General features: G+C 44.5%; 1 protein-coding gene across 2 annotated transcripts in view; it reads left to right on the plus strand.

Moving 5' to 3' along the window:
- The window catches only part of LOC124594227 (glutamate receptor ionotropic, kainate 2-like), a 281,777-nt gene that overhangs the window by 140,616 nt on the left and 118,130 nt on the right, over nucleotides 1-23,031 (plus strand). For both annotated transcript variants that reach the window (XM_047132590.1, XM_047132591.1), the window contains 2 exons: nucleotides 6,002-6,157; nucleotides 19,091-19,309. In XM_047132590.1, coding sequence (XP_046988546.1) covers nucleotides 6,002-6,157; nucleotides 19,091-19,309 — 375 coding nt within the window. The remainder of the gene's footprint in view (nucleotides 1-6,001; nucleotides 6,158-19,090; nucleotides 19,310-23,031) is intronic.

Below are 23,031 nucleotides of genomic sequence, written 5' to 3' on the forward strand. Positions count from 1 at the left end.
CCAGAGACGTCCGGCCATCATCAGGTGAGTACACAACTACTGAAGAGCCCAGGTGCAGTCGCGGTATTTATGCCGAATCTCGCGCATGTGAAATGTACTGGCATCCTACAGCGCATGCGTCAGGTGTTGACATGCGCACCATAGCCGAGTTGTACGTGCTGCCCTCGGTGGTGGAAATAAAGGTTCATCTAGTCATTGAGTATCGAATGACACTGTCGATTCCGCTGTGATTGTATAATTTTAATAACAGGATTCCAATTTTTATCCAGCTTAAAGCCGTTGTCACGATTTATAAGATTATTGGCAAGACGTATTTCCACTGATTCCTTGATTACGGAATCCCAAAAACCGGAAACCGGGGATAAAATTTTTGTTACATTGTATTCCATTGAATGTCCCAAAGATATACAGTGCTCTGCTACTGCCGATTTTGACGGTTGCCGCAGACGGGTGTATCTTTCATGTTCTATACATCGCTCATGGACAGTTCTTGTCGTCTGGCCAATATATGCAGCGCCACATTCACAGGGAATTTTGTAGACGCCTGCCTTCTTCAGTTGTAAATCGTCTTTAACGGATACAACCAGGGCCCGGTTCTTTGCTGGTGGACGGAAGATAACCTTGATTTTATTTTTCTTCAGTAATCGGCCTATTTTCGACGACACATTCCCGGCGTATGGAAGGAACGCAGTTGATTTAAAGTCATCATCTGCGTCCTCAGTGCGTTGCTTCTTGTTATGATAGTTGCGCATGGCCTTCCTTATTTGGCGAGAAGTGTAGCCATTCTCTTTGAAAACCTTCTCCAAGTGTTCTAATTCTGCGAGGCGGTTTTCATCATCCGATAGCCAACTCGTAACACGAAAACCGCAAGAAGCTATATCTGGACGATCCGTGGTGAACCTCACGGAGAAATCTTTTGACGATGCGACGATGTCAGTGCTTGCGAAAGGTTTAAACTTCGCTCCTGCACCTGCCTCACTGCCTTTAACGGATTTCATCAGTTCCATTGAGGAAGCCATTAGACGTATCCCTGTGGATTCTGCAGACGAAATTCGACGTGAATCTTGCCGAACGTTGTTGAAATGTGCGCCACAACGGAGTAACATCTCGCCAGCTGAAAGAGCTGCTCTCCGCAGCCTGAGAGAAGATACTAGCACAGTCGTACTGCCTGCGGATAAGGGAAACGCCACAGTTCTTCTGACAAGAGAAGCCTACAACGAGAAGATATATTGTCAGCTAAATGATTCTACGTACCGTAGAATTGAAAAGGACCCAACAAGCCGAATATCAAGGAAAACTACTACCCTTTTGAACGACTGTTCTCTACCTGAAGAAGTTATCAAGAGATTGAGACCACACAATGCAGTACCACCAAGACTCTACGGTCTTCCGAAGATACACAAGGATGGTGCCCCACTACGATTAATAGTGAGTAATATTGGTGCTGCGACCTATTCTACAGCAAAATATCTGGCCTCATTACTAAAGCCGTATGTGGGTAAGTGTTGCCACCATATACGTCATTCCGAGGATTTTGTCAGTCGCTTGAAGGAAGTTAAGCTTAGCAGCTCGGATTTATTAGTCAGCTTTGATGTGGTCTCACTTTTTACCAAAGTGCCTTTAATGGAATCATTACATCTTATTGGTAACTTATTCAGTGCAGAAATGACGGCCTTGTTTGAACATATACTCTCCTCAACGTACTTTTTATTCAATGATGAATTCTTTGAACAAACAGACGGCGTTGCCATGGGGAGCCCTTTGTCGCCTGTGGTAGCTAATCTCTTTATGGAGGACTTTGAGGAGAAAGCACTTGAGTCTTCTGTTTTAAAGCCTACGGTCTTCTGGCGGTACGTAGATGATACTTTTGCTGTATGGCCTCATGGCAGACAGGAACTGGAGAAATTCCTTCATCACTTAAACTCATTACATGAGAACATCAAATTTACGATGGAGATTGAAAAAGAGGGCACTTTACCATTTCTAGACGTGCTAGTACGCCGTAAAAATGATGGGTCATTAGGACATTCTGTGTACAGGAAAGCGACTCACACAGATCTGTATCTCCAGGCGTCAAGCTGCCATCACCCAGCACAAACAGCCGGTGTTCTCAGTACCTTAATACATCGAGCGCATATAATATCGGATGATGAAAACCGCCACGCAGAATTAGAACACTTGGAGAAGGTTTTCAAAGAGAATGGCTACACTTCTCGCCAAATAAGGAAGGCCATGCGCAACTATCATAACAAGAAGCAACGCACTGAGGACGCAGATGATGACTTTAAATCAACTGCGTTCCTTCCATACGCCGGGAATGTGTCGTCGAAAATAGGCCGATTACTGAAGAAAAATAAAATCAAGGTTATCTTCCGTCCACCAGCAAAGAACCGGGCCCTGGTTGGATCCGTTAAAGACGATTTACAACTGAAGAAAGCAGGCGTCTACAAAATTCCCTGTGAATGTGGCTCTGCATATATTGGCCAGACGACAAGAACTGTCCATGAACGATGTATAGAACATGAAAGATACACCCGTCTGCGGCAACAGTCAAAATCGGCAGTAGCAGAGCACTGTATTTCTTTGGGACATTCAATGGAATACAATGTAACAAAAATTTTATTCCCGGTTTCCGGTTTTTGGGATTCCGTAATCAAGGAATCAGTGGAAATACGTCTTGCCAATAATCTTATAAATCGTGACAACGGCTTTAAGCTGGATAAAAATTGGAATCCTGTTATTAAAATTATACAATCACAGCGGAATCGACAGTGTCATTCGATACTCAATGACTAGATGAACCTTTATTTCCACCACCGAGGGCAGCACGTACAACTCGGCTATGGTGCGCATGTCAACACCTGACGCATGCGCTGTAGGATGCCAGTACATTTCACATGCGCGAGATTCGGCATAAATACCGCGACTGCACCTGGGCTCTTCAGTAGTTGTGTACTCACCTGATGATGGCCGGACGTCTCTGGGCCGAAATATCGTGGCAGAATGTCGACGGGATCCGGCTGCATACCCGGAAATTATTAGAAGTAGTTTAAAGTAACTTAAACTAACTTATGCTAAAAACAACACACACGCCCATGCCCGAGGGAGGACTCGAACCTCCTGCGGGAGGGACCGCGCAATCCGTGACATGTCACCTCAAACCCCGCGGCCACTCCGCGCGGCTCGTACTGCGTCTGCAGCGGCAATTTGAGCAGCAGTTGGCACCGCGTCACACAATGAACTGTTACAAATCGGTTGCTGCAAGGATAGCTCAGAACCGGACGCCCTGAATCGTACATTCCACTAATTCCAAAACACCACCACCTGCAACTTCAGTCGTGTCAAGCGTGAGCACACTGGAAGGCAGGGTGGTGGTCTGTTGTGTTTTGTGATGAAAGCTGGTTCTGCCTCTGTGCTAATAACGGGCGTGTGGTGGTTAGAAGGAGGCCGGTTGAGGGCCTGCAACCAACCTGTCTCCGTGCTAGACACATCAGACCTACATTTGGATTAAAGGTCTGGAGTGGGATTTCGTAAGACACCAGGAGCACTCTTGTGATTATCTCACGCATCCTAACTGTAAATTTGCACGTAAATCTGGTGAGTCTAACTGTTGTGCTGCCATTCATGAACGGCATTAAAAATGGTTCAAATGGGTCTGAACACTATGGGCCTTAACATCTGAGGTCATCAGTCCCCTAGAACTTAGAACTACTTAAACCTAACTAACCTAACGACATCACACACATCCATGCCCGAGGCAAGATTCGAACCTGCGACCGTAGCGGTCGCGCAGTTCCAGGCTGTACCGCCTAGAACCGCTTGGCCACCCAGACCGGTTGAACGGCATTCTAAGGGGTGTTTTCTAGTAGGATAACGCTCCTCTACATGCCGCTGTTGTAACCCAACTTGCTCTACAGAGTGTCGACATGTTGCCTTGGCCTGCTCGATCACCAGATCTGTCTCCAATCGAGCACATATGGTATGTCATAGGGCGAAAACTTCAGCGTCATCCATGAATGGCATTAACTGTCCCTGTATTCACTGACCAAGCGCAACAGGCATGGAACTCCATCCCACAAACTGACATCTGGCACCTGTACTACACAATACATACACGTTTGCATACTTGCAGTCAACATTCTGACGGTTACACGATTATTAATGTACCAGCATATCACATTTGTAAGGGCTCGTTTTTACATTAACCTGTGATCTTCCAATGTTAATCACTTAAAAATGTTATCCAGACAAATGTATTCCCGAAATTTCATTACTCTATATTAACTATGCCGACCTCGGGGAAGATCAGTTTGGATTCCGTAGACATGTTGGAACACGTGAGGCAATACTGACCCTACGACTTATCTTACAAGATAGGTTAAGGAAAGGCAAACCTACGTTTCTAGCATTTGTAGACTTAGAGAAAGCTTTTGACAATGTTGACTCGAACAATCTCTTTCAAATTCTGAAGGTGGCAGGGGTAAAATACAGGGAGCGAAAGGCTATTTACAATTTGTACAGAAACCAGATGGCAGTTATAAGATTCGAGGGGCATGAAAGGGAAGCAGTGGTTGGGAAGGGAGTGAGACAGGGTTGTAGCCTCTCCCCGATGTTATTCGATCTGGTGAGCAAGCAGTAAACGAAACAAAAGAAAACTCCGGAATGGGAATTAAAATCCATGGAGAAGAAATGAAAACTCTGAGGTTTGCCGATGACATTGTAATTCTGTCAGAGACAGCAAAGGACCTGGAAGAGCAGCTGAACGGAATGGACGGTGTCTTAAAAGGAGGATATAAGATGAACATCAACAAAAGCAAAACGAGGCTCATGGAATGTAGCCGAATTAAATCGGGTGATGCTGAGGGAATTAGATTAAGAAATGAGACGCTTAAAGTAGTAAATGAGTTTTGCTATGTGGGGAGCAAAATAACTGATGATGGTCGAAGTAGAGGGGATATAAAATGTAGACTGGCAATGGCAAGGAAAGCGTTTCTGAAGAAGAGAAATTTGTTAACATCGAATATAGATTTAAGTGTCAGGAGGTCGTTTCTGAAAGTATTTGTACGGAGTGCAGCCATGCATGGAAGTGAAACGTGGAAGATAAATAGTTTAGACAAGAAGAGAATAGAAGCTTTCGAAATGTGGTGCTACAGATTAGATGGGTAGATCACATAACTAATGAGGAGGTACTGCATGGAATTGGAGAGAAGAGAAATTTGTGGCACAACTTGACTAGGAGAAGGGATCGGTTGGTAGGGCATATTCTGAGTCATCAAAGGATCACCAATTTAGTATTGTAGGGCAGCGTGGAGGGTAAAAATCGTAGAGGGAGACCAAGAGATGAGTACACTAAGCAGATTCAGAAGGATGTAGGTTGCAGTAGGTACTGGGAGATGAAGAAGCTTGCACAGGATAGCGTAGCATGGAGAGCTGCGTCAAACCAGTCTCTGGACTGAAGACCACAACAACAACATTAACTGTTTGTTGTTGTTGCAATTTTTTCCGTCAATGTATATTAGGCTGCCTCAACTACAAGCGTACCTCGCTCTCCGACGGTCACCGAGCTATGTGGCGCACAGGCTAGCACATTGGATTCGCATTCGGGAGGACGACAGTTCAAATCCGCGTCCAGGGATCCCGATTTACGTTTTCCGTGATTTCCCTAGATCGCACCAGGCAAATGGCAGAATGGTTCCTTTGAAAGGGCACGGCCGATTTCTTTCCCCATCCTAAAGGAATCAGAGCTTTTGCTCCTTCTCTAACGACCTCGATGTCGATGGGACGTTAATCCCTAATTTCCCTTCCTGATGGTCTACCCACTGTAAGGCGTCTGTTTACACAAAAAGCAAAAAGTTATTTCGCAATGTTAATTTCTGAAATAATGAACACCACTGCGCCGAATCACTCTGAATATAGCACACTTACCTTCACCTGAGTGTTTCTTTAGGTACAGCAAAACTCGGAACTACGCCAAACCTGTTCCCGGTTGGTCTCGTTTCAGACGGAGACGGCGCTGATGTACGACGCGGTGCGTGTGCTGGCGGAGGCGCTGTTCAAGACGAGCACCATGAACTGGGTGCAGGAGCAGCCGCTCAATTGCTCGGACGACACCGCCGTCTGGGACCGCGGCGTCAGTGTCCGCGAGTTCATCAAAGACGTGAGTGCCAAGGCGTCCACACTGACACGACATTGACGGCTTTATCACATGTTGGGCGCTCCAGATGGCTGAAACCCACATTCCCAGTCCATTATATTCATGGTAAAGTAAGCCATCTCGACGAAATAGTAGTCACTCCTTCAAAGTGCACAGTTCAGTGGTAAATAACTGGTACCAAGCAGTCATGTTAAACCTCCGCCGCTGATGTAAGTGATGTCAGTGAGGTTGTATGCATCTGCCAGTAGGTTGTATACTGAAGTGACAAAAGTCATGAGATGGTTCCATTTCGGAAATTTTGGGAATTCACTATTCCGAGAGCGTGCCGAGAGTGCCAGATTTCATGCATTACCTCTCAGCACTGACAACACAGGGGCCGACGGCCTTCATTTAACGAACGAGAGTAGCAGTCTTTACACATAGTTGTCAGTGCTAACAGACAAACGACACTGGGTGAAATAACCACTGAAACCAATGTGAGACGTACGATGAACGTATCCATTAGAAGAGTGCGGCGAAATTTGGCGTTCATGGCCCATGGCACCCGGCAACCGACGCGAGTGCCTTTGCTAGGCTAGGAGCAAATTGAGACGCGTATAGCACGTGAGACGTGACACGACACTACAGCGTGACAAGCACGTTCCGCACGGGTCGCGCGGGTGCAGCGCATATTGCGACGCGTACACCATACTTCGCACGGGCAGACTGGCGACGCTCTGCGCTGACTGAACCGAAGCGCGCGCAACCCGTTATCTTTCTAAAACGATTTTACAGAAACTATTTACTAAAAATATTTGATTTTTGCCTTATTTGTAGCGTTATATGTCAGCTAACAGTACATCGCCTGCAGCGTCTCTCCTGGGCGCGTAACGATATCGTGGCGGAGTGCCCATCATCTCGCTAATGGCCAATCTTATTGTGATGCACACATTTTAGTAAGACACTATGCAAAACGCAAGAAGTTTGCAACCAAAATTAGGGGTCGCTATGATTTTGCGTTTGGTGCGTATTACACCATATGTTGCTGCGTATGAAATTTAGGTAACATGTTGAATTTTTGTTTAGACTTGGGAGGAGGTCTCGATCTGCCTCCGATCTCGAGAAAATGGATCCTATGTAGCGCGCTCACTTCCGATCTCACGCCCGCGAGAATGAAATACTCGCAACATCTCTCATATCTCCTAAACCGATCGCGACATCGAAACGAAAGTTTGGCGAATGATTGCACACAAGGAGGAGAGTGTTTTGCCAATTCTTAAACACACGGAACTTTCTTATCTATGGCGATATATCAGTACTTATACTTCCCTTTCTATTTATTTCACTCCAGTGACTGTAATTTTTTAAGGGTTATCGACAGCTAGCGAAATAAGAGCTTCCTAGTACGAAAATAAACATGAAATTTCTTCTTCTATGTTACTGCAAACCGACATTATGAGGTTTTTCGTAAGCTATTGAGCTCTGTGATTGCCAATTACTTGTTTAATGAGGCACTCTGTTTCGGAATTCTGTCGCAATGGCTGCTGTGAGATGAGTTTGGCAAATTACACTGCCACCTAGAGAAATGTGGTCGTTACTCATAAATGGTGATGCTTCTTCGAATGAGAAAAGGTTAACAACTCGCACAAAAATAGATTGGCAATTCTTTTGGAATTTTGGTTAAATCCCCGTAACGCATCGTATTTTTAACACTGAGCGACTGGAATGGAAACTTACCAAAGGATTTTATTCCTTCTCTTGATCTGAGCAGTATTAAAACAATGAAGAGCGTTCTTTCAGGTGGAATGATAGGCACATGCCAGATACTGGTTACTCACCTACAGCTTGCCAAACTGACACTGTGTGTTCGCGAATAAAATAGTTGTTATTGAGAAAAATAAACAATTGGTCTGTCGCGCAACAAAATGGTCAGTGTATTGTCAGCAGCGGAGGATAATGCTCGCGACAGGAATGCACAAGCTAGCCATGTGTACCTTGTGAGTTGGAGTTCGAAAAACATTGTCATGAAAGTAGATCCGCCTTTGTCAGCAGTACATTTCAACAAATTAAATATATCTAATCATGATACTCTTTTAGGATATTCCTAATTTGTTAATAATACCGACCATTTTCTTCATTTGTGTAGCCTGTTGTATAATTAGTTTATTAATGCTGATAATGTGCATGCAACAATTGAAAAGCTTTTTCTCATCACGACGCACCAATTAAAACATTATTTGTGACTGCTTTTCGACTGTTTCTAGCTTGCAGTGGAAATATGATATTCACATGCATGTAGTACAGTGTGTCGTATTACATTATTACATCCATATCCAAGTAATCACAGTGAGACTTCTATACTTCAGATCTTGGATGCTTTTTATCAGGAGCACAAAGAGGTCACAGCTGTGGAGATTATCCCTTTCCAAATTTTTGTGACAGATCGTACAGATACGCCAGCACACTAGGCAGCGAGAAGATAACCTTGTTTTACGTTTCTGCCTTGCTTCTTAATCACATGATTTTATAATATTACTTGCTTCCTTATTCTCTACCCTCTGTCCCTTCTTGCGATCTGAAAACATTGCGGGGGCATATGACAGAATTCCAGCGGCCAATGGCTGACCAGCTAATGAAGTATGCATTTTTCTTGACAGAAGAAAAACAAAACAAAGCAAAACTATACAGATACAAATAACAGAAAAGTATAATGTAATAACGAAAAATGCTGGAGGGTTTAAGTGGCGAAAATGAAACACTACACAAAGGCAATAAAATTTAGCATACAGTAAGGCAATATTTATCGTATGGGCAATACTATCACTGCTTATATGTGCCGTGCCGATGTGAGCATATGGCCGGGCTACTTTTCCGGTGCCCGCCTCAAATGTCCCAAGGTGCTAGCGAGGCACGCGCGACGCGCGGCGCGAGAAACTGTGCCACAACCACAACTCCGCGCGACATGGCACATGCGCGTTTCGAGTTTGAATCGCGTCACGTCGCGATTTGCACGGTCCCATTTAAACCTGTGAAGTTACAAAAACGCGTGCTGCGCTGCGCCACGCCACATGGTTTCCAGCGTGGCGCACGGATATCCCTCCCTCTACTGGCACCCCTCCACCGCGAAAAGTCATCAGAATCTCCCTGACAGCAGGTGAAACAAACGTGCCACTTGACACAGCACAATCTTCCCCACACCGAATCTCTTGCCTCCTCCTCCTCCGCCAGCTGGTTGAAGGAGCCACCAACATACTGAAATACGAGGGGCATTAAATAAGTAAAGCAACATATTTTTTCTGAAAACACGTCGGTTTTTTTCCAGGATTTCAATACAGCATATTATTCCCCATTCTTTTGGCTACACAATCTCAATTCAGTACCACGATTTTAAGCCTCTTCACTGGAAGGGCTGCTGTGCTTGCATGGTACCACTCAATGGTCGACGTTGGAACCAACATATTGCCGCATGAGTAACCTCCACATCAACCACGTACGGCCTCCCGCGGAGTGCAGCGTTCATTGGATTAAAAATATGGAAGCTGGAAGGTGTGAGATCCGGGCTGTAGCGTAGATGAGTGAGGTTTTATGGGCTCCGCCCGAGAGTGCAGAGTTGTTTGAAGCCTTGTGCTGTCATGGAGAAGGGGAAGTTCGTTTGCATTTTCATGGCGACAAACATAGTGACGTCGTTTCTTCAGTTTTCTGAGCGGTAGCACAGTACGCTTCCGAGTTTATAGTTGCGTCATGAGGGAGGACATGAAACAAAATAACCCCTTCAGAATACCAAAGACCATCGCCATGACATTACCTGCTGGGGGTGTAGCTTTGAACTTTCTGTTCCGAGGAGAGGTGGTGTAGCGTCGGTCCATGGAGTGCAGTATTGTTTCCGGTTTGAAGCGATGAATCCATGTTTCACCGGCTGCGACGATGTTTGACAAAACATTATCGCGAACAATCTCGTAACTTGAGAACTTTTGACATTGCAGCGCGTCAGCAATCATGAAGAAGTTAATGATTATAAATAATCCGCCTCGATTGCAAATAGAAACCGGATGTTGTCCTAGGTTTCGGCGCGGATAACCACACCTTCTTCGGAACACACTAAAACTACAAACTGCCTAAAGAGGCATGGTCCAACATTAGTACAGAACTCCCAGAAGGGCAAATGGCTAGCATAAAATGTAAAATAAACCGTAGTCAATAGCTGTACTTATCTCAAACATCAGAAGCGTGCTTCCTCACTCCAACCAACGTTCGGTGGGTCGCGGGCTCTCAGGTAAACTGAGGTGGCGCCGGCAGCTATGCCGTGAGAATGTCGGAAAGGAACGCGCATGGGCAAATTGAGAAATCGTCTTCCTCCAAGTGACTGGCATAGAATGTGTTACGGAAGTGATCCGATGACCGTTATTCATCCCCCATATTTTCAGCACGGCTCTAGCTGGTGTTATTTTGTCTGTCCTGCGTGCATGCGTTTTGACCATCCGTGGAATCTGCTATCCCACATATATAGTTTCAGCCTATCCACGTTCTGTAGTTCTATAAAATCGTTCTCGAGCTAGGACATTATACATACACACGCATTAACTTCCTGCGCCTTTGACCCGGTCATCGGATCACTTTCGTAACACATTCTATGCCAGTCACATGAAAGAAGACGATTTCTCAATTTGCCCATGCGCGCTCCTTTCCGACATTCTTACAGCCTAGCTGCCGGCGCCACCTCAGTTTACCTGAGAGCCCGCGGCCCACCGAACGTTGGCTGGAGTGAGGAAGCACGCTTCTGACGTTTGAGTTGAGTACAGCTATTGATACGGTACACACCTGCCGTTTATTTTACATTTTATGCGAGTCTTTTGCCCTTTTGGGAGTTCTGTATTAATGTTGGACCATGCCTCTTTAGGCAGTTTGTAGTTTTAGTGTGTTCCGAAGAAGACGTGGTTATCCTCGACGAAACCTAGGTCAGTCTCGTAACTCACAAGCAATTCCGCACAGATGGTCCTTCGTTGTTGTTTACGGTCTTCTGTTAGGCAACGAGAAATCCAGTGGGCACGTACCTTTGAACTCCCCAATTGATGGGCTAAGGTGTCAGCACTGCCAACAGTGACGTCCAGCTGTGCAACGGGGTGTTTGATTACGATCTGTCGATCACGTCTATCGACAGTGTCCATACGTTCCAACATTACAGGGTCACAGCTGTGTGCGACAGACCGGCACGCAGGAGACTGGGCAGGTTTGTGCGACCTTTTCGTGCGATAATGACAGACGCTTCGCCCAACGACTCACTGTGCTTTTGTTCGCTGTCAGATATTCGTACACATCCTGCAAACGCCTATGAATATCTGCGACGCTCTAGTTCTCCACGAAAAGAAACACAACGACAGCTTCCTACTTGGAACTTGCCTCCGTTACAAACGCCATTTTAGATCCTACGGTTGGCGCCGCCAACTTTTAGAACTTCATGAAACGGCACGGACTGGAGTTGGACTATTCCGCAACAAATCTCTCATTTTTTCAACCGAAATTACCCGAAAAAATGTGTTTCGCTACTTACTGAATGCCCCTCATACAATAAACAATACAGTTGGCAACACTGTGACAAGGTCGCACATGTCACAACAAAACTTGTTGTCATAAGTTGTGGAATGTCCATCATGCATTCCCTTGTCACAGAAACATCCTTAATTAATACGAACATCGTGGTCATAAAGCGAATAGATTCAACAGGTCCCTTAAAGTGTGGCAGGAGCTTTCTCAGCTTCATCTCCACTACTCAAGAGTACCAAAACTCCGGACATCCACCTGGTCCCCCATTCTAACGAATTAGGGTCCTGCGAGCCAATAGTTCATGGTCCACCAGTATATTTTCTCGGGACCTACAACACATCTTAGGTAACATCTTACTAGGCTAATAAATCCTCGACTGATCACACGTTAGCCAATGAGGAATCAGTTCTAAATGCAAATATTAAAGCTGCCGGTTTCTGTTTCAGTGTTTCGTGCCTGCCTGCTTTAAAGACATTCATTAAATACCCCAAATTGTGTGGTCAAAATGATGATAAGCAACAAGACAGTCTTCAAATCAAGGTTCAGTCTCTCTGTGAGCGATAGGTTTGGGTAACACGGCGTCGTAGTAGAATGCCTGATTCCTAATACACAAACAAACTCCTCGAAGACTCTGAAGACACGCGGCAAGGACCAGAGATACCAGAAACCCTCCTCAACCGGCGTACGTCACACTGTGCGATCCCTAGTCTATTAAGAAACAACCAGCAGAACCTTGAAAAGGCATCCATGCATACGACAGCATAAATGTTCTTCTGAATCTTAGGAGGTACAAAGGGGCTGTGACCACCACACACGAACTATCAGCTAGTTTAATGTTTTCCATGATATGTAATAAGGAAATGTGTTTCTACCTTGATCAAGCACATGTTTCAGAGAAGTTTTTTCATCTTCAGTTGAACAATACACAAATTTTTCTGCATTACGATGTTTATCTGTTTTTTGTGATTATAGTATTTACACTACTATAAGTATTGGCAGAAATATTAATATGAAGAATACATAAATATCTTATTATTACATACAGGTGTCCACAAGTCTGTGTGGTATTTGTAGCACAGCAGCAATTATTGCATTCCAGTATGTCTTCTCCAATTAATAAATACTTAACAATTTTTTGAAACGTAATTTATCATTTTTTGCGCCTAATATGATTTTATCGGTTTCTTTCCTTTCTATGCACTGCTGTCACTATATTATCTTGCTTTGTAAACAAAAATTCGCTATTTTATCTTTGACTAGCTTTTTTTGAAAGTTACAGTACTATTTTTCAAAAAATCTGTTGAAATGTTTGCTGATTGTGTTTAGGCTTTACGTAATGTTTATTAGAGAGGGGGAGCAAACTATGTACGTAAATGTGTGAGCTTACTTTCTGTAGATCTCGCGTTTTCGTGCTTCTAAGGAGGGTTTAAGGTGTTGAAGGTAAATATGCACATTTATATATATAGTTTGCTCCCCCACCCCGATCAACATTTCATAAAGCCTAAACACAATCAGCAGACATTTCAATATATTTTTCGAAAAATAGTACCGTAATCCAAAAAACGCTAGTCACGGAGTAAAATAGCGAATCTTTCTTTACAAAGTAAGGCCGTATAACGATAGCAGTGCATAGAGAGAAAAAAATCTATAAAATCATATCAGGCCTAAAAATGTGATACATTGCGTAACAAAATATATGTAATAATAAGGTACATATTTATTTTTCATTTCAATATTTCTGTCATGGAAATACTATAATCTCAAAAAACTGATAAATATCATAATGCATAAAATATTTGTATACTGTTCGATATGTAATAAATAAAACTTATTGAAGATGGAGAACTTCTCTGATACATGTATGTGTAGTAAAACAACAAAAAATGCTTTTGCTCAAGGCAGAACCACGTTTTTTATAATTTTTTTTATTATTTAGTATACATTTTAGTAAGCAAATGTGGACAAGGAAAGGGTTTCGACCACAAAATGATTAGCTTTCCACAATACCAACCACTACCTCAACCTCTGTGGCCGGAAGACAAAATACGCATGCACCTGTGTGAACCCAGTTATCACTGAAAAGGTTCGTTTTTTCACAGTTCACATCTGTAATATAGGCCAATCAATTTCCACATTGCCCTTGCAGGAACTATCCATTTACTTAACTGTTGGCGGGAAGTTGCTACAGTATCTCTGACAACTACGGCTCTCGCAGTCCTGCTTGCCAGTCTACCTCCAACATGAGGATACATAAGCTGCAAGGCTTCCACATCTCTCACGGCGAACACTTGCTCCTGTCCCATCGTTAATATCATACTACAGAAACACTTCCCTGTATTGGTAATTAAATCCATCGAAAATTTCTTTTTATTTAACATACCTACTAACAAATGGGGTATCACGGCGAATTGCGTTTGCCATGCACTACCCTACTGTTCTGACACCTCTATTTTATCCACTTGTTTAACCTCATGAGCTCACACTAAGTTTAAAACATCCAGCTACCCTGCAAGGAAGACGCTGCTAACAAATTTCTAAATATGGCTTTTATCCTTGCCATTTCCTTGGGTAACTCATTCAACACAGTCCTAATTGCCCCATCAGTTACTGCCAACAAATAATTAATTCTACGTGCTTAATGCATTGCCCTTGCTTGCCGCTTATGCACCAGACCTTGGGAAGGTGACTCAAGTTGAAGAAATTGTAACACTAAATCGATCTCCAAGATGGCCAACCAGTTACTATTTAATTGATTATTCATGTCCATCTGCTGTCACAAAGTCAATGGCTCTGGTTCGTCCATAACCTGCTGAAGCTTCCTTGATCGCTCTGCCACCGTATTCACAGGTGCACGCTAATAAATAGTTGTTTCATAAGGCAGCTCCGTCTCGAACTGCCACACTAAAGCTGGCGCTTCCCTAGTGACCATATCTGCAACACCACACAGGGTTGCAAGACACAGTCTCTTGTGTACAATCCAATACTAGCAGCCTATGGGCACCATGCCCGCACAATACACAAGCATGCTCTTCCACCAGCTGTAGTGTAGGATTTGGTGGAGTCGGGTTTGGGCTGGTGGTTGCGTTTTATCAAGCCATAAACATCTCCCTTGACAATTAACAAAAAAACAATCTGACAAACAGAATTTAAATATATGGCTTAGATACAGTTTCTAAAGCAGGAGCATTAGAACAACACAATAAATTAATTACAATTTTTTCAGCACAATAATAAAACAATTAACACTGACCTAGTAACACTAAAATTGGGGCAACAACAAGAAAACCAACAGTTTACAAAATGACAATAGCTTGTAAGCAAGAATATTTAACTTGGCTTTCATATGTTTGCACTAAATTAAGTACTAGATCTACTAATCACTCCCACTCCTGGATTTGAACTGTCATCCTCCCAAAAGTGAGTTCACTTTACTGACCACTATGTCACTTCCCTGGGTTTCATAGAAAAGAACAGTTTTGTATCATTTATTGCCTACATTATCGATCAGTTCGTGTCAGAAAACCGACAGACTCTGACTGCACCCACGTGGTCAGTAAAAAAAAAAGTCACCTACCAGAATCCCTTAACTGTGTACATTAAACTTTCCAGCATACTGAATAAACATCAAAACAATACGAGACACACATTTCCTTAATTTAAGCAATAATAATCTAGATATTAAAGCAACACCATGCTTGAAGGGCCTCATGAACTGCAAGCAAAAACACTGAAAATTAGTCCAAGACGCAATAGTAAAACGATTTTAAATAGATATCCTACAAGATTGCACTTTCATGCAACATCTTGATGCATCCGCAGAAAACGTTACCAGCTTCTACAGAATTCTCACGCAATGCATATACCTTGGTACAAGAAGAGCAGCCAGGCGTGTAAAGACTCTTCGGTTTTTCTTGTCAGTCCCTAACGGTCCACACTTCAGACAGAATGTGCCACCACCATAACATGTGAGATATTGTCAACCAGGTCTATAATGAGTTCTCTGCCCAACGATTGCGTGTGCAAAATTGAAAGCCACAGACCGACTACCAGGTAAAAAATGGCTCTGAGCACTATGGGACTCAACTGCTGAGGTCATTAGTCCCCTAGAACTTAGAACTAGTTAAACCGAACTAACCTATGGACATCACACACATCCATGCCCGAGGCAGGATTCGAACCTGCGACCGTAGCGGTCTCGCGGTTCCGGACTGCAGCGCCAGAACCGCGCGGCCACTTCGGCCGGCCGACTATCAGGTACCAGCTTCTGAGGTCTTACCTATTTACAGCCATGTTTATCTCCGTAACTATGTAGTCTGCGTGTCTGGCGCCTATGCGGAGGACTCGCTTTCAAATCCCAGTATTGCTAGCGATTTTCCTTGCTGGGAGGACAAGAACGGGGTGCGCTCAACCCTGTGATACCAACTGAGAAGTAACGGCCCCAAGGTCTGGGAAGCTGGCAACGGTCAGGACAGCACTGTGCCAATCCCACGTCCCTCCACGCCATTTGCATGACGATAACATGGCGGCCAGTCGGTGCTGAATGGCCCAACAGGCTAGTAGGCGGAGCTTTAGCTTTTTACTTATAATTACCAACACGGTAAATATTTAATACAATAAACAAAGTCTTGCAGTTTGAATTTGACACCCAGTTTTGCCACCAATAGGACGTTACTTCTTTTATATGCGTGTACTGTGCAGAAGACTCGACCACATCCATCATTGTTTCTCTTAGCGATGGTGCACAACATTAAGTTAGAAAAGCTTTTGAAAAATGCGGCCATAGCAGAGGCGTTACACAAACTTTGCGAACGTGGAAACTACTCACCGAGTTAACATCGTTTATGAACAGATAGAGGGAGCACCACATTATACTTTCCACGTCTTCAAATGTTTTGATAAGGATTCGTTTAACAACAGACCTCCGAAGAGTGATATCTAAGGCAAGTCCTCCACGTTCGTTCTGTCTAGAACGGTCGATCAAAAAGTTTCTTTTCGAAGGCCGTACGGTCCAGAATCGGTATGCCAACAAGGTTAAATTGCTGTGACCATTAAGGCAATCATTCCAACGACGCACAAGGTTGAAGATGTCCGTGTCCTGCCGCGTGAAGTAGCCTGACGTACTTCCTCGTCCCTTCAAGGCCTTTTTGAAGGAACTGAAGGCATCACAATCGTATGGGGAGAGATCAGAACTATAGGGTGGCGTAACGTCGTGTTACAAAATTACAATATTTGCAATATGGGGACGTGCGTTATCATGAAGCAGTGACACCTCTTTTCGCAATATTTCACACAGGTATTCCTCATTCTCCAATGGATGTCTACCGGTATTTATCCTTCGGCAGATAAGAAAAGAATAATAGACATCGGTCCGGTTTGGACACATTTACTAATAAAGTCGCCGTATTGATATGATGGAATTAAATTTTCGTTCTGACACATGAGTCTTAACTTTATCTCCTACACTGGCAGAAGTTCAAGAAATGAATTAAAAGTTGTGCCACCACTAGGAGTCAAACCTGGGTCTCCTGCTTAACTAGGCACATGTGCTAGATATTACCCTACTGTAGCAGTATAGCTAACGCACCTGCACGGACTACACTAGTCCATTGCCCTCCCTAACACAAATTACAAATCACTTTGTCAACCCATTTTCCACTTCTTAAATCGTCAATCTTGCCGAAGCTCTCCATTATTGGAATAGCACCCCCCCTTTGCAATGGAGAAATCCAGCCTGCAACTGAGGTACGGCCAAGCTTGGTGTAATGGCTAGCACATCTGCCTACTAAGCAGAAGACACAGTTTCAAGTCCCAGCCGTGGCATAAATTTTAACTCACTTCTTCAACTTCTGTCATTATCGTCGTCGTAGTTCACATATCAGCATTTATCGCACGCACATCGTAAACACACGAATGTCACACTAATCCCTTGCCTACATTTCGTTGCTTATATCCCTGCATCGGAGTCGCGCTATGTTGCATATACCATGCAGCAACGTTCTGAAACGGAAACTATTTCATCGCCCCTTATACACTACTGGCCATTAAAATTGCTACACCACGAAAATGACTGCTACAGACGCGAAATTTAACCGACGGGAAGAAGATGCTGTGATATGCAAATGATTAGCTTTTCAGAGCATTCACACAAGGTTGGCGCCGGTGGCGACACCTACAACGTGCTTACATGAGGAAAGTTTCCAACCGATTTCTCATACACAAACAGCAGCTGACCGACGTTGCCTGGTGAAACGTTGTTGTGATGCCTCGTGTAAGGAGGAGAAATGCGTACCATCACGTTTCCGACTTTCTTTTAACGTCGGATTGTAGCCTATAGCGATTGCGGTTTATCGTATCGCGACATTGTTGCTCGCGTTGGTCGAGATTCAATGACTGTTAGCAAAATGTGGAATGGGTGGGTTCAGGAGGGTAATCCGAAACGCCTTGGTGGATCCCAACGGCCTCGTATCACAAGCAGTCGCGATGACAGGCATCTTATCCGCATGACTAACGAATCAGCTCGGAGACCCTGGCTGCGGTTACCCTTGACGCTGCATCACAGACAGGAGCGCCTGCGATGGTGTACTCAACGACGAACCTGAGTGCACGAATGGCAAAACGTCATTTTTTCGAATGAATCCAGGTTCTGTTTACAGCATCATGATGGTCGCATCCGTGTTTGACGACATCGTGGTGAACGCACATTGGGAGCGTGTATTCGTCATCGCCATACTGGCGTATCAGCCGGCGTGATAATATGGGGTGCCATTTGTGTTACACGTCTCGGTCGCCTCTTGTTCGCATTGACGGCACTTTGAACACTGAACGTTACATTTCAGACGTGTTACGAGCCGTGGCTCTACCCTTAATTCGATCCCTGCGAAACCCTACGTTTCAGCAGGTCCTGTACGGGCCTTTCTGGATGCAGAAAATTTTCGACTGCTGCCCTGGCCAGCACATTCTCCAGATTTCTCACCAATTGAAAACGTCTGGTCAATGGTGGCCGAGCAACTGGCTCGTCACAATACGCCAGTCACTACTCTTGATGAACTGTGGTGTCATGGGCAGCTGTACCTGTACACGCCATCCAAGCTCTGTTTCACTCAATGCCTCGGCGTATCAAGGCCGTTATTACGGCGAGAAGTGGTTGTGCTGGGTACTGCTTTCTCAGGATCTATGCACCCAAATTGCGTGAAAATGTAATCACATGTCAGTTCTAGTATAATATATTTCTCCAATGAGTACCCGTTTATCATCTGTATTTCTTCTTGGTGTAACAATTTTAATGACCAGTAGTGTATATCAGTTGACATAAGGTTTGTTATGATAAACTTATGAGGTTGTACAAAATTTGACCTTACGCTGTCACTGTCTGTAGTCTGGTAAAGGTTCATCTTGTGTCTTACTCTATCTGAGCAGATGCGGCACGAAGGCATTTCTGGAGAAATTAAGTTCGATGCGAGAGGTCGGCGAATGGGCTTCGAGCTGGAGGTGCTGGAGCTGTCAGCGGCTGGCTTCAAGAGGGTCGGCACCTGGACGCCGGAGGAGGGCTTCCTGGGTACCAGGACGGAGACGCAGACGCTGGAGGACACGCAGAACATCATCCAGGGCCGGCACCTCATCGTCTCCTCCAGACTGGTCAGTACTGGGGCACCGCACGCACGTGTAGGACTACTGCCCTACTGTAACCTTAAGCAATATCTGCAGTCCTGTGTTGGTCACAGTTCTCAAGAATTGTTTTCATAAAAAATCTGTAATTTGTATAATTATGTGAAGCTATATCTAGGTTGTACAGACTGCACAAAAAAGCTACCCATATTGTTACAAGGTCTGGTACTGATCAAAACAAAATAAAACTAAAAAAGTTATTCACTTACATATATATATGCATGCCATTCCTTTGCAACTCTGACTGAGTGTCCATACAAGATCATGAACCCTGTTAATGCCCTGAGATACAAGCACTGGATATGAACAATTACTAGCGTGATCTGACATAAAATTGAGCAAGCATACGGCAACGATTGCACAAAGGGCAACGAAAGGAAGAGGACAGGGGGGGGGGGGGGGAGGGGGATCGAAAGTAGCACAACTGGGTTTTCAGTTACATCATTAACCGTTAACCTCGTATCACACAACCACAGGTGACTTAAAATCTTGTCTTATAAGCTCGATTCGTCTGTTGCATACACTACTCACTAGCCTGAAAATACATTGAGGCCACACAAGTCGTGGGATAGCTATAGGCATCTCGTATACAGATGGCGATAGTATCGCGTATACAAGTTACAAAAGGTCAGTGCATTGGCGGAACCGTCATTTGTACTCAGGTGATTCATCTGAAAAGGTTTCCGAAGAGATTATGACCGCGCGACGGGAACTAACAGGTTTTCTACACGGAGTAGTAGTTGCAGCTAGACGTCATTTCGGAAATCGTTAGAGGATTCAATATTCCGCGATCCACAATGTCAAGAGTGTGCCGAGAATATCAAATTCCAGACATTATCTCTCACCACGGACAACGCAGAGGCCCATGCCCTTCAATTAAGGACCGAGGACAGCGGCGTTTCCGTAGAGCTGTCAGTGCTGAGAAACAGGGAAAACTGTGTGAAATAACCACAGAAATCAATGTGGGATGTAAGAGGAGCGTATCCGTTAGGACAGTGCTATGAAATTTGACGTTAATGGGGTATGGCAGCAGACTATCAACCCCAATGCCTTTGCTAACAGCACGGCATCCCTTGCTGCGCGTCTCCTTGGCTCGTGACCATACTGGTTGTACCCTAGATGACTGGAAAACCGTGGCCTGCTCAAATGAGTTCCGATTTCAGTTGGTAAGAACTGATGGTAGGGCTCGACTGTGGCGCAGACCCCTCGAAGCCATGCACTGTTCAAGACGGCAGTAGCTCCATAAATGTGTGGACTGTGTTTACATAGCATGGTCCAAATGAGTTGATCATTGACTGGAAATGGTAATGTTCGGCAACCTGAAGACTATTTGCACCAAATCATGGATTACATGTTCCCAAACAATGTTTTCATGTCACCAGGCCACAACTATTCTCAACTGATTCGAAAAATACTCTGGACATTTCGAACGAATGATGCGTCCACCCAGATCGCCCGACTTGAATTCCATAAAAAGTTTATGGGACGTACTCGGGATGTCAGTTTTTGCACGACATCCTGCACCAGCAACGCTTTCGCAGTTTTGGAGGCTGTAGGGGCAGTGTGGCTCAATATTTCTGCAGGGAGGTTCCAGCGACTTACGGAGTCCATGCCACGTCGAGTAGCTGCAGTACGCCGGGAAAAAGGAGGTCCGACGTCATATTGGGAGGTATCCCATGACTTATCAACTCAGTGTAGTGAACTTGTTTGGTGAAGGCGAAAGTTTACTATGGTGCCGTCTCCGCAGTTGTGTAACTCCTCAAACTTCTTTACAGATGCCTTACATGGATTTACTGAAAGTTCTTGCAAAAAAAATAAATAACGCACTGCAATGATGCGTTGCACCAGTCTTGATCAGATTGGAGTAGAATTAAATGGTGCACATCTTGTATGATGCAGATATTAAGTATTCAAACATAGAATTGCGGTACGCGTGGTATAATTTGTGAACAAAGAAGGTGTAAGACAATGAATTCGAGAAACTCAAATTTATGAAAAAAATACATGAACATACGTGATGAACAAGTCAACAGTTATAGTTTAGGACAACATCAAATCACAACATCTAACATCCCTCCCTACTAAAAAGAATTTTATAAGTAGTTTAGAAAAAGATTAGCAAGTGAGGTATTTACCCACCACCACGAGTTCTGAAGCAATTGAAAGCAGCACAACATCAACCAACGCAAGTCCAATGCACATAAAGTGACGCGAAAGGACACGATTTTACGTAATTTCAACACTCTCCCAGTTTTCTTATAATACACTGGTAACCAAAGTTAAAGCAACACACCACCATTTCCCATTCCTATGTCTAATTCTCGATATAATCATACGAACTGTGAACAGACGTCTGTACAACCGCATTGTACACGGAAGATGGCATGCCGGTCAAAGGACAAACATACCAACGATGACGTGAGGGCACCTATCGAACGGGATAGTGTTTGCTGGGTAGTCCAATATCCACAATCACTGTGTCCATAGTCACAGACGGCGCACAGAGAAGACTCCCACCAGACTTCCTGAGGCGAGGGGCTATAGGAAGAATGGAAGCAGGACAGTTGATGGGGCCCGATGTCTTAACGTGAATCGTTCTGTTGTTTCTCGGATGTGGTGACAGTTTATAGAAACCGGAACTGTATCCCGAAGACCACAGCAGGGCCGACCACGTGGACATCAGAAATAGAGTACCGTCGGCTGTAAGGGCACGAGGGTATCGCCTCAATACTGCACGGCAACTGGCATCTGACCCAGCAGTATCCACTGGACTTGTCGCATCGAGGCAGAGTGTATACAGAAGGCTTCAGCTGACTGGCCTTTATTGTTGGAGACCTGCTGTATCTGTACCTCTGATGCGGCTTCACAGAAGGGACGATTTAGACTGGAGTCGTTAACATGTGACATGGACGGTCGGACGGTGGACCAATGTTATTTTCACAGATTAATCCCGATTTGGCCTGGAGAGTGCTTTCGACGGATTCGCATCTGGAGGAAACCTGGAATACGATTTGGGGACCCAGACATTGTGGGAAGCGACCCATTAGGATCCCTAATGATGTGGACAGGGATTGTGTTGACCAACCGAAAACCTCTTCATGAAATTGTATGGGTGAACCGACAAGGTTTACCTACTGTCAGGTATCGTGACGAGATCTTGGGACCTCATACGAGGCTGTTACTAGATGCTGTGGGCCCAGACTTCGTACTGCTGGAAGATAATTCTCGACCTCACAGAGCAAGGGTGGTTGACGTTTTCTTGGAAACGGAAGATACTGCAGGCATGGGGTGGTCTGCTCGCTCTCTCGATTGTAATCATATAAGGCATGTCTGGGACGCACTAGGGAGGCGGATTGCGTTACGTCAGCATCCACCATCCACTCTCAAACACTCGCTAGCAGCTATGCGCAAAGAATGGGCGTTATTGCCTCAACATGAGATTCATGACATCATTCGCAGCATGACCCATCGTTGGCAAATCTGTGTGGATGCTAGAGGCGGTCACGCTTCATACTGAGCACATTAACAGTAGTCTGAATGTGTGTGCATACGCGTTTAGTTTGAAAAAAAAAAAAAAAAAGAAAGAAACGAAAAACTCTTTGCCTATACTTATGCATGTGCAGTTGATTACGTTCTGTGTTCTGTACCCTGATTCTACTTTATTATCACCTCTTTGTACTGTTTCGGGCAAA

Source organism: Schistocerca americana, chromosome 2 (assembly GCF_021461395.2).
Source record: "Schistocerca americana isolate TAMUIC-IGC-003095 chromosome 2, iqSchAmer2.1, whole genome shotgun sequence".
NCBI lineage: Eukaryota > Metazoa > Arthropoda > Insecta > Orthoptera > Acrididae > Schistocerca > Schistocerca americana.